At 39.0% G+C, this 13,486-nt stretch overlaps 1 protein-coding gene across 16 annotated transcripts in view; it reads left to right on the top strand.

Annotated features, from left to right (window-relative positions):
* The window catches only part of PTPN13 (protein tyrosine phosphatase non-receptor type 13), a 212,160-nt gene that overhangs the window by 62,955 nt on the left and 135,719 nt on the right, over positions 1–13,486 (top strand). For all 16 annotated transcript variants that reach the window (XM_058295887.1, XM_058295971.1, XM_058295896.1 and 13 more), the window contains exons 3-4: positions 1,132–1,310; positions 12,356–12,421. In XM_058295887.1, coding sequence (XP_058151870.1) covers positions 1,132–1,310; positions 12,356–12,421 — 245 coding nt within the window. The remainder of the gene's footprint in view (positions 1–1,131; positions 1,311–12,355; positions 12,422–13,486) is intronic.

Genomic DNA, 13,486 nt, shown 5'->3' with positions numbered 1-13,486 from the left:
ATCTTGACCATAGATAGGAAGAGGTTAAAAAAACAGATGATACAGTTCTAATAAAAAGACTTTTTTTTACAGGAAAACATCAATGTATGTTTGATAAACTATTCCATTGGACTCCTGGAAATTTCTTATGATTTGACTAGAGGGCTACTGGTATAAAGTGTTCAGATTGTATTGGTAATAATGGCATTGACAGTCACAGACCATTTGTGACTTTCCTATAGCAGTTTCTCAAGTCTATAACCCAGTTATTTTAGCAATTATCTTAAAACCTATATTAACTTCCTTTTGATATGAGAGGACAAAATAAAGTTCATTGTGATAAGTCTGTTTTGTTGAGCTTGATATATAGCTTTACTTTGGGGAGGAAGCATGCTAAAATCTAAGGAATTTTAAAAAAAATACTTTTAAACATGCACTCTTAGGCCCCCATATAGGCAAATATTAAAAGAAAAAATTGGAGATTCCATGTTCACATTTTATAAGATGGGATAGGCTACCTATAATCCTAGTGAAAGAATGAACAAATGCAAATGAGACAAAATCCAATTCAGACAAAAGATACATTTCAAAGCAAACAGAAAACTTTCATTGTGGTTGGAAACCTTACTAATTCCAGTTTCAGTGAATTAACAATGGGATTAATTTCTATCCATTTCAGAACACTACATCGATGTGGCCATAGATGTGGTATACTCAGAATTTATATACAAAGTTTTATAATTATGGACAACTTCTTTGAAAGAGGGAGCATCGCTTTCACCAATTTCTCAAAGTAATCTGTGTCCAAAGAAAGTTTGAAAATTGATCCTCATCCATACCTATTTATCTCTGTGATAAAAACACTTGAACCAAGTTTAATTCTTATGACTGACAATGGAAAGTCTTTACTTCTAATCCCTAAGGCCTACCATGCAAATTTAAAAATATTAAGCCAAATTAAGACATTGTTGATAATGCTAGCAGTAGTAGGTACCTGAAACATGCTCCCTTTTTGTATCATGTTGATTCGGTGTATATAACTGCTCATTACCATCTAGATGAATAGGATAAGTGATCTCTAGTTCCTCGGTTGTAATTTTAATTAATTGTCTTTTTTCTTTTTATTCCTTATTCTATGTGATTACTAACCAGTAAGCATAACTGACCCTGCTGCCCTTGGATTCATCATTTCTCCATGGTCCCTGCTGTTGCTGCCATCTGGTAGTGTATCATTTACAGATGAAAATGTCTCCAATCAAGATCTTAGAGCATTCACTGCACCGGAGGTTCTTCAAAACCAGTCACTAACTTCTCTCTCAGATGTTGAAAAGGTAACTATTAAATCTTATGTATGTTTTGAGTATCTTTTTTTGTGTATTTGGGGGTGGTGTAGGGAAAGTAAAGAAACTGGGCCACTCAACTAAATCCTCTGAAAAAATCTATTTAATTAAAAATGGTCACTTATTCCAAGAAGTTCATATGTATATTTATTTTTTTAAGAATTCAAAATACTTTTATAAAAACTTTATGGATCTGCCAAAAAAGAGTATGAGCCATTATTAATTTATTTTTTACAAATAATGAATTCTTACTGTGCTTAAAACACTGTGCTTATGAGGGAAATACAAAAATAATTAGCCCATTGGCCCTGATCAACATGTATAGAACAATCTGTAGTATGTGCTATAAGAGACCATAGAGTGTTTGGGGAGCCTAGAAGAGAAACAGTTTTTAGTGTAAGAAGATATCACAGAGAAGGTAGCATTTACATTGGGCCTTGGAGAATGAATAGAATTTAGATAGTGAAGATAAGTAGAAAAGCATTCTGATCAGGGTTGTTAGTAAATGCAATGATAAGAGGTAAGAAATTGCCCCCAATGTTTGGGGAATGGTAGGTCAGACCAGTTAGGCTAGAACATTAGGTATCTGGAGGCTGTGATTAAGGAAAGAAAGGGAGAACAACGAAGAAGGCTTTGAATGCTGCTTCTGAGTACTGACACTTTCTTCTGAGGCAGCAGAGCTCTACCATATATTTAGGAGAGTACTGTGATGTGATATTGGAGGTTAAGTTTGACCAGAGTGGGTAACTAAAAGAGGACAAAGATTGCATGGGAATCAAATTGGGAGGTTTTAATAACCTGGGGAAAAGAACTGGAAAATGAAAAAGAGCCAGGACGTTATCAGAAGGGTTGCCCTTATGCACACCTCAGCAGAGTCCCAGAGACGGATAAAGTAGATACAACCCCAGGTATTGGTTCTTCTGAGGGCTACAGAGACCCACAGGTTCTATGACCATGGCAAATGGAGTTCAGTGCCATGTCAGTTGACCCTACTTTGGAGTTTGTGTTTCTGTGTGATGGAGCTGGACTTAGATGTGATCTTTGTTCACAAGCCTCTCCTGTTACTTTTACCAGAACTGTAGTTGGTGCTGGGGTTTAATGTATACCCAGGGGACCTGAATCTCTGGACTGGCCATGTGATAGCCAGGCCCTGAGCCTCAACAGACTTCAGCTCCTGCACTCTGGTTTATTGGACTTATCCCACTCAGCTAACATGGAGGTGAAGAAGGTCAACCACCACACCATGAAGCCAAGAGTGCCTACAACTGAAAGCAGGAGAATTGCATCCAGCATCCATGTGGAATCTAAGCCCCCTCTTGATATAGATGTGGAGTGGACACAACCATTCCAAGGTCCACAGGATGGAGGAATAGAGTATGGATTAGAGTGGACTTACTGATATTCTATTCATGAACTATTGTGATTAGTAATCAAAGAAAATGTGGCATTGGTGTGGAGCAAGTGGCTATGGTGGCTGCTGAGGGTAGGGAGTGGAAGAGATGAGATGTGGGGGTGTTTTCGGGACTTGGAGTTGTTCTGGGTGGTGCTGCAGGGACAGTTACCGGACATTGTATGTCCTCCCATGGCCCATGGGGTGGACTGTGGGAGAGTGTGGGCAATGATGTAGACCACTGACCATGAGGTACAGTGGTGCTCAGAGATGCATTCACCAAATGCAATGAATGTCTCATGATGATGGAGGAGGATGTTGTTATGGGGGGGAGGAGTGGGGTGAGGGGGTGGGGGGTATATGGAGACCTCATATTTTTTAATGTAATATTAAAAAATAAAGACCAAAAAAAAAAAACTGGAAAATAAAAAGTGTGGAAATTAACCTGTCTAGAAATTTCCTAATAGTAAAATTATTAAAGCAAAAGTACATGCATATTAAATTTTGATACACATTACCTAGTGACCTTCTAGAGGGACTGTACCAATTTATCCTTCTCTAGACAATGGGCAAAAATGTTTTTCCTCTCAGAGATGGAGTATGTGTGTGATGATTAAAATGGAGGACTGCATCTTGATTTGAGCTATCAATTGTGGATCTGAAAAAAGGCTGACAAAAATTGGTAGAGTGAATTAGGTTTTTTACCTTTTATATTCCATAAGGTGGTTCAGAATTTTGGGAGGTATCAACAACCAGTGAAGGGAGACAATAGCTATAAGGTATAGATACAATGAACCCTGAAAATTTTCCCATTATGTGTGGGAGGGGAGGGAATGGGGCATATGGAAATCCGTGTTATATATATATATATATATATTTTTTTTTTTTTAAGATTTATTTATCCCCCCCCAATTGTCTGCCCTCTGTGTCCACTTGCCGTGCGCTCCCCTGCGTCTACTTGTATTCTCATTAGGCGGCTCCAGGAATCTGTGTCTCTTTTTGTTGTGTCATCTTGCTGCGTCAGCTCTCCGTGTGGGTGACACCACTCTTGGGCGGGCTGCACTTCTGCGCGGGGTGGCTCTCCCTGCATGGGGAGCACTCCCTACACAGGGGTCACTCCTGCACAGGGCAGCATCCCCCTGCGTGGGGCAGCACTCCTTGCGCACATGGGCCAACCCGCCACACGAGCCAGGAGGTCCTGGGTATCAAACCGTGGGCCTCCTATGTGGTAGATGGAAGCTCCATCAGTTGAGCCACATCCGCTTCCCCCTGTATTTTTTATATAACATGGGTTCCAGGTAAAGAGGAAGGGGCTGAAAAGTGATAAAGTAGGCTGATTTACAGATTACAATTCCCCACTATATGGTGACCATGGCAGGGTAAAAATGGAGAGAGCAGGGTGCAGAAGGCAGGAACAGGGGTGCAAAGGCAAGAGAAAGTTCAGGCCTTGAGCCTGCTTTTTGAACAATTAATTATTCCACCCCTTTGCTAATCTCATAGGAGGAGTCCCAGCTGTTTGCTGTTTTGATTGATTACCCCACCCATCAATCCACCGTGAGGGCTCAATGATAAAGACTTTGAGGGAATATCTGAGCCTCCTCCTGGCTCCCAGAGGAAATCTTGTTCTGAATGGCAGAGTCTGGGGGTGGCTCTTCCAGCAGCCATCTTGGGGGTGTTGATGTCCACGTGGACTTCTTGCCAGGTTCCAGATCCATCAATTGATTCTCCTCTTACTAGCCGGGTTGACAAGTGCTTTTTCTGATGTACTGCCTTCTTCCTTCATTTGTCTTCTAAGATTCAAGATCTTCAACCAAGTAAATCACCTCAAGCTTAGGATCATGTTTTTTGGAAGCCACTTTATTATGCTGTCTAGGAGCAAGTGTTGGTAATAGAAGAGGTGTGGAATTGTTAAAGCTGCTTTTATGAGTCTAATTGGAACTTCTAGCTTACCTTAGCCTCAAAATTTCCAGTGTAATTAATTCTAAATACAAAGAAATCAGAGATTACAACACTGTTTTACAACATAAATATAAAGCAAAGATCCAATGAGTAGCCATGTAGTCCAGTATTCTGGTTTCAGTGTGGCAAAGATATTTGGAAGAATCAGAAGATAACAGAAGTTCATAAATTTCAGGGTTAAGGATATTACATTGTCCTAGCACTTAATAAATGTTTGCTGTAGATGGTATATATAATAACATTTTAATAACTCTCAATACCTGCATAATACATGAGTAATAGTATATAGTAAGGTCTTGACACATGACAGTGTTCCCTTCCTTCAAGGGACATGTGCTTAAAAGTATTTTGTTAAGTGTACACATACAGTTGTGTGGAAATATTTACCTTCTACTAGCTGTATAAATAGGTACTTTATTTTATTTACTTTAAACTTTCACTTTTCAAGGTAGCATGTCCCTTCTAATTACTAAACTTGTTTTTACAAGTCACCCTTAGCTTTTTGTCCTCAGGCATTTCTTTTTTATTAGGTAATTGCCTACTTGCCTATCACATGGCGTGCTTTTCGGGGTGGGATGGGTCATTTCTTTCAAAACTAGTTCTAAGGAGATTAGAATCTGAGTCAAAGTCTTGTGATTTCTCATTCAAGAATATTGATACAGGGAAGCAGATTTGGCTCAACGGATAGGGTATCCACCTACCACATGGGAGGTCCAAGGTTCAAACCCAAGGCCTCTAGACCCCTGTGGAGCTGGCCCACGCGCAGTGCTAATATACGCAAGGAGTGCCTTGCCAAGCAGGGGTGTCCCCACATAGGGGAGCCCCATACACAAGGACTGCGCCCCATAAGGAGAGCCGCCCAGGGCAAAAAAAAGCGCAGCCTGCCCGGGGTGGCACTGCACGTATGGAGAGCTGACGCAGCAAGATGACGCAACAAAAGGAGACACAGGTTGCCAATGCCACTGGCAAGAATACAAGTGAACACAGAAGAACACACAGCAAGCAGACAACTGGGGAGTAGGGGGCAGGGAAGGGGAGAGAAATAAATTAAAAATAATAAGTAAATTAATTTTTGTAAAAAAAATAATATTGATACCAAGGATTTGTACTACATTCCTGATAAACTAAAGGAAATCTTGGTTTCAGTGTTCATTGCTACTAATTAATTTGTACATTTTAAATACCAGGAATTTGACTCTTACCATCTCTGAGCTTTTTCAAAATCAAGAGTCATGTTTAAAAGGACATTGCTAGTATGCATGAGTGATAAACTTCAATAAATTTTTAAAAATTAAAAAAAGGACATTACTAGTAGCTTCACATTCCCAACCTTAGCAGAAGACTCAACTGAACTTATTAAAAGACCAGATGTCCTTAACTGTTATACTGCATATATTCTGTTAAATCTTACCAATCCATCCTCTATCCCTTCCTTCCCATTCATTCATTCATACATTTAATAAATATGTTTGTTAAAAGCTAGTTAAAAATAAACAAATGGAACTCCAGGATTTTTCCAGTGGCGAAGTCCAACATGTAATAACATAATTAAAATTTTAAATTTTTAAATACTGGGGATGTGGTATTTACAAAGTTCTATAGAAATTCAGCTCTTTTTAAAGTTTCACCCTTTTTACATCAGGATTTGAAAGTTGGTGGGCAGCATATATATATAGGCACAATGGCCCTATCTATCAATGCTATGCCGAAGCTCTTGTGTGGAGATACTAAAATGCAAAACAAAGTTGCAGAATGAGGAAGGATATTTGATGAAAATTAGTAAAGATGTGACATTTTCGAACGCATCCTTGGGGTTGATTGCAGTCTAATGAGAATACTGATGTTCCCAAATAGCATCTTCATTTTGTTTTGTTTTGTTTTGTTTAATTTCTCTCCCCTCCCCGCCCCCTCCTGCCTCAGTTGTCTGTTCTGTGTCTATTTGCTGTGTGTTCTTCTTTGTCCGCTTCTGTTGTTGTCAGGGGCACAGGACTCTGTTTTTTTTTTGTTGCATTATCTTGCTGTGTCAGCTCTCTTTGTGTGCCAGGCCATTCCTGGGCAGGCTGCACTTTCTTTCGCTCTGGGCGGCTCTCCTTACGGGACACACTCCTTGCGCATAGGGCTCTCCTATGCGGGGGACACCCCTGTGTGGCAGGGTACTCCTTGCGCACATCAGCACTGCACATGGACCAGCTCCACACGGGTCCGGGGTTTGAACCGCGGACAGCCATGTGGTAGGCGGACACCCTCTCCATTGGGCCAAGTCCGCTTCCCAGCAGCCTCATTTTGAATGAGGTATAGCTGTCTTTTGAGAGGCCAGTTGGCTATGAAGTTCCTTCCTGAGAGTTCATGCCATGAGGTTAATTTTGAAAAACTGGCGGTGAAAATCAACCAGAAAAAGCCCTTCATTTTACAGATATGTAATTACCACTAACTATAGTCCGTAGCATACATTTGGTATATTTTTCCATAAACTTCCTATTATTAACACTTTGTATTATTATTGTACATTTGTTATTTCATGAGAAAACACTCTCCTATTTGTACTGTTAACCACAGTCCATCTTCCATCACATGGTTCACTGTGTTATACAATACCATGCCTTGTACTTTCCATGCAAAGTGTGTACTCAGTAGCTCTCACTTTCATCAGGGTTCTACAGTCATCACTCCAGTAAACCTTTGAATGTTTTCCGTAGTCCAAAAGAAAAATATCCCATAACCCCCTATTATTGACCCTTAACATTGATAGGGTACCTTCTTTGACATTGATGCAAGAATATTACAATATTGCTGTTAACTGTAGTCCATAAGTTGTATTAATTGTATTTTTCCCATGCATCACCATATTCTTAACTACCTTGGTTTTGTTTTGTTTTGTGTTTTAAGACTTATTTATTTCTCCCCACCCCCTTGTTGTATTTGCTATGTTTGTTTGTTATGTGCTGGTCTTCTTTTTACCGTGAACCAAACAAACTTGGGACCTCTGAGCGGAAAGGAGGCACCTAATTGCTTGAGCCACTTCTACTCCCTGCTTCGTTGTGTCTCTCAATATGTTTTCCCTGGGCCTCTTGTTGCACCATCTTGTTGGGTCAGTTCACTGTCCCTGACCGTTATGTCAGCTCGTCTTCTTTAGGAGGCAATGGGAACTGAATCCAGGTACCTCCCATGTGGTAGGCAGGGGGTCAATTGATTGAACCACATCCTCTTCCCACTACCTTGTAATAGTGATGTACATTTGATCTAGTTCATAGAAGAGCATTCTTGTATTTGTATTGCAATCCTCATCCACCTCTGGGTTCACTATGTTTTTCAATCCCTAGATTATTCTCTAGCTTTCTTTCTGTTGTAAACTGTAGTCAGTACAGTTTTGAAAATCCTTATTTGATCTTGTTTCTTCCTTGCTTATAAGTGTTCACCTTCTCCCTTTCCCTTGAATCAACTCTAGACTTGTTAACATGGCCTTCAAGGTCTTCATGTAGTATGCAGCCTTGTCTCTGAGCTGTCTTTACTTCAGCCATTCTGAATCCACTTCAGTGCTTTCTTCTCAGCCTTTGCATTCTTTCTTTCAACCTAGAATATTCTTTCCACAAACCCTCATGCCATTTCCACTCGTCCCATTCTCTCATTGCTTAGCTAATTTTACTGTAGATTTAAAGCTTTCTCTGACCCCATTGTAATCTCCATATGTCTTTCTAACACATAGCTCTCTACTCATATTTGTCTTCCTTTCTTCTACTAGTCTAAGCAGGGAGGGGAGGAAAGGGGGAAAGGAAGACAAAGAATGCTACAAAAGAAGGCTAAATACAGTTGATGTAGTACAACCGTGTCCACTGATAATAGTGCAATAAAATTAGAAAATGAAGCGCATGACAAATGGAGCATTTAGTATAATCATAATACTCTATGCAAAAAGGACTATATATATGGAAGATCACACAAAACTATTTTTCTTAAAGATTTATTTATTTGTTTCTCTCCCCCTCCCCCCACCCTGGTTGTCTGTTCTCTGTGTCTATTTGCTACGTCGTCGTCTTTGTCCGCTTCTGTTGTTGTCAGCAGCACGGGAATCTGTGTCTCTTTTTGTTGCGTCATCTTGTTGTGTCAGCTCTCTGTGTGTGCAGCACCATTCCTGGGCAGGCTGCACTTTCTTTCACGCTGGGTGGCTCCCCTTCTGGGGCACACTCCTGGCACATGGGGCTCCCCTTCGCGGGGGACGCCCCTGCGTGGCACAGCACTCCTTGCATGTATCAGCACTGCGCATGGGCCATCTCCACATGGGTCAAGGAGGCCCGGGGTTTGAACCACGGACCTCCCATTTGGTAGACGGGTACCCTAACTACTGGGCCAAGTCCACCGCCCACACAAAACTGTTAACAGTGGACATTTCTAAGGGTTGGATTTTTGAATGGCTACTTTGCCTCCCTTTTTCTCCCCTACTTTCTATATTTAAAATCTTTTTCTGCAACAAAAAGATGATACAGACTATAATTATAAATAACATTTTTAAGTCCTCGTCCAAAGTTATAAGATAAAAAGAGATTGATGTTTCACATTAGTTGATTTTAACATTTAGATTGTTTTTTAGAATAATATTTATTTTAAATAAGTATTTAAGAGTGTGTGCCTCGTGAAGCAGATGTAGCTCAAACAATTGGGCTTTTACCAACCACATGGGAAGTCTGTGGTTCAGTTCCCATTGCTTCCTAAAGAAGACAGTGAGCTGGCACGACAGGCAGGCACAGCAAGCTGACACAAGATGACACGACAAGAGACACAAGAAGAAAAACATAGAGACACAACAAAGCAAGGAGCAGAGGTTCCCAGTGCCTCCTAATGATGATGAGCAGGATAGTGAGCTGGCACAACGGACAGGCGTGGTAAGCTGATGTGACAAGATGACAAGAGACTTGAGGAAAAACATAACAAGAGACCTAAACAAAGCAGGGAATCGAGGTGTCTTAAAGGAGTAGGTGCCTCCTACCCACATTGGAGTTCCCAGGTTCGAGTCCCAGAGCTTCCTAAAGAAACAAAGAAGACAAACAGGCACAGCAAGTGCAAACAATGAGGGGGTGGGGAGAGATAAATAAATAAAATAAAACTTTTTAAAAACATGTGTCTCCTGATAAATAATTTCAAAACAGAATTAAGGTTATGTTACAGGGAATGTTTTAGGTTTTCTGGGTGTGTGTGTGTGTATATATAAAAGAATAAATGCAGGTCAAGTGGTTTTTTCCCTTTTATCCCTACAGGGGAATAGGATACACCTAATAATAATTTTTTTTTTCTAAATCAGGAAGATAATTACTTGGATTTTAGGACATAGTTTATTATACATACTGACTCCTATTTAAAAAAAAAAACTGTTTAAAACATTCACAAATATAGCTAATAGGCATGGAAAGCAGAATTTTTTTTTTTTTTTAATTTTTTTATTTTTTATTGACTTTGTAATAATATTACATTAAAAATATATATGTGAGGTCCCATTCAACCCCACCCCCCCACCCCCCCTCTCCCCCCCCCCCCAACAACACTCGTTCCCATCATCATGACACATCCATTGGATTTGGTAAATACATCTTTGGGCACCTCTGCACCTCATATACATTGGTTCACATCATGGCCCATACTCTCCTCTATTCCATCATGTAGGCCCTGTGAGGATTTACAATGTCCGGTGATTACCTCTGAAGCACCATCCAGGGCAGCTCCATGTCCCGAAGACGCCTCCACCTCTCATCTCTTCCTGCCTTTCCCCATACCCTTTGTCCATTATGTCCACTTTTCCCAATCCACTGCCACCTCTTCTATGTGGACACTGGATTGGTTGTGTCCATTGCACCTTTATGTCAAGAGGAGGCTCAGATTCCACCTGGATGCTGGATGCAATCCTCCCATTTTCAGTTGTAATCACTCTAGGCTCCATGGTGTGGTGGTTGTCCTTCTTCACCTCCATCTTAGCTGAGTGTGGTAAGTCCAATAAATCAGATTGTAGGTGCTGGAGTCTGTTGAGGCTCAGGATCTGGCTATCACATTGTCAGTCCAGAGATTCAAATCCCCTAAATATATCTTAAACCCCAACATTAACTGCACCTCCAGCACATTAGCATGAAAGTCTTATGAAGGGAGATCCCATCTGAGTCCAGATTCATCACACATAAACACCATTTCCAAAGAGGGGCCATCTGCCCTGGTAGTTAACCCCATCGGCCATGACCATAACTCCCATGGGTCTCTTTAGCCCTCAAAGGAACCAATATCTGGGGGTTGTATCTGCTTTATCTGTCTCTCTGACTCTGCTCAGTTGTGCATGAGGGCAAACCTTCTGCCAGCCTCCAGACTCTTTTTTAGAAACTCGTAGCCATATAAACTCATTTCTCCTTTCCATTTCCCCCTTACTTTAGGTCAAACAGCATTTTAAAGTCATGGTATTTTATGTAGACATGGATATTCTGCTGATCCGCATTGAACCTTCCGTATAAGGTCATTTTCCAGTTGCATCATCAGTTGGTAGTTGATAGTGGTCCCTCGTTGCCAGGGAGGCTCATCCCCGGGTGTCATGTCCCACGCTGGGGGGAAGGCATTGCATTTACATGCTGAGTTTGAGGAAAGCAGAATTTTAACCATCCCCCCAAAAAAGCATAATTCATGTGTGTATGTATTTAGAAATAGTATCTTTCATACTGAGAAGCTGAATTTGTAGGTCAAGATCTTCTCCTATGAGGAAATCTTTCAATTTCCTCTTAGCAGACATTTTACTACAGGCATGATTGTAAGAATAGAGGGAAGGAAAAGCAATGAGAAAAGACACTACTGTCAAGTGCTTTTATGTTTTCCATTTTAATGGCATTTAATTTCACTATTGTGCTCTAAAGAAGATTTTATATTTTCATTTTATAGAGACAAAAGCTTGAGATGAAATATTGTTCAATTACTTGACCAGTATAACACTGTTTATAGCATCCAGATTAATGGAGTATGTCTATACAGTTTCCTCTACTAGTATTTTATAGAAGTCTAGAAAGATAGATAGATGGATAGATGGATAGCAATGAGATTGTTTCCTATTTTTCAAATTGGCAAAAATCCAAAAGCAAGGCTGGTGAAAAAAACCTTTAGATGTTGCTGGTATAAATACAAAATGATACAATTTCTTTGTAGGGGAAATCTGACCAAATGTTTCAGAGCTATGGGTGATTTACTCTTCCTTCCATAATCCCAGATAATCTCAGAGAAACACCTTCACCTACAAAATGACATATAACAGAGCTGTTTGTTGAAGCATTCTTTATAATAGCAAAAGTTTGGAAACAACCTAATTGTCTATTAATAGCAGATTGATTAAATAAACAATGCTACAGCCACGCAATGGAATCTTATGCTACATTTAAAAGAATGAGAAGATTTCTAAATATTGATGTGGCAGTATCTCTATTAAGTTAAAAATTCAAGGAGCTGAATAATTTTTAAAGTTTCTTACCTTTTGTAAAAGAAGAGGGAAATAATATATTTTTCCTATTTTCTTAAATTTGCATAAAGTACTTTTAGAATAAATAAAAACTAATAAAAATGATATACTCAAATTGTATGTTATACTTTGGAACAAAAAATTATGAATGGGTAGTATTTGCTAAATGTGCTATTTTCTTTTACTGTGAAATGATTTTTTAAAAAATTCTATTCCTAGATTCATATTTATTCACTTGGAATGACATTGTATTGGGGGGCTGATCATGAAGTACCTCAGAGCCAAGTAAGTCAGATTTTTACATTTGCTAAATGTTTACAATTGTATAATTTTACGCTTTTTAAAAAGCTCTTCCACTTACTTTTATATGTGTTCCAGAGTTTCTATACTTGTTGTTTATCTAAGTAATGTTACACTTGAATGATCTAATAATAAAGCACTGAAGAAATTAGTCTTGAAATATTCTTAGAAATATAGCAATAGCCATCCAGGTCTGTACAACTCAATCTGTCAGATGTAGCTGTCCTCTTAAAAAAATTATATTAATAGCAAGAGAAATGAGAATGTGCTTTAATTAATTTAATGGCTAAGAGAAGTTGTAAATGTCCTTGATAATCCATTCTTTTATTGAAAGAGATACATTTATTGGTACAGAAACTGTAGGAATAGTAGCCCTAGCTATGTATCAGAATATAGCATACGAGAACTTCCTCATTTTTTTCTTTTATCATTTCAAAATTTTACTTCACTACATCCTACAGTAGCAGGCCAAGATATTAAATTAACACTTTCTGAGGTCTTATGCTTTTATAACCATTGATCTGTTTCCAGTTCTTTTCAAAAGTTTGTTGAATTTAAAGCCAGCCACAAAAGGAAAAATATTGTATGATCACACTGATATGAAATAATTAGAAAAACAAACTCATAGCATCAGAGAGTTGAATATAGGTTACCAGGTGGGGTATGTGTAGGGAATGGGGAGTTAAAGTTTAAATTTTACACTTTCTATTTGGGTTGATTATAAAGTTTTGGTAATAGATGGTGGTGATGGTAGCACAGCATTGTGATTAACAGTGCTGAATTATATATATGAATGTGGTTAAATTTTAGGTTGTATGTTACCAGAATAAAATTTTTTTTAAAAAGGTAAACCAACACAGGACTAATTGTAGAACTACACAGTGAACCCTATTGTAAATGATGGGCTATCACAATTATAAAACTGTTCTTTCATGAATTATAACAAATATACCACACTAGTGCAAGATGCTAATAATAGGGTGGTATGTGAGGACTTTGTATTTTATGCATGATTTTATTATAAACACACAACTTCTCTAAAACAAAAAA

Source organism: Dasypus novemcinctus, chromosome 1 (genome assembly GCF_030445035.2).
Source record: "Dasypus novemcinctus isolate mDasNov1 chromosome 1, mDasNov1.1.hap2, whole genome shotgun sequence".
NCBI lineage: Eukaryota > Metazoa > Chordata > Mammalia > Cingulata > Dasypodidae > Dasypus > Dasypus novemcinctus.
Note: the sequence above shows the minus strand (reverse complement) of the source record. Positions and strands in the feature narration are given on the sequence as shown.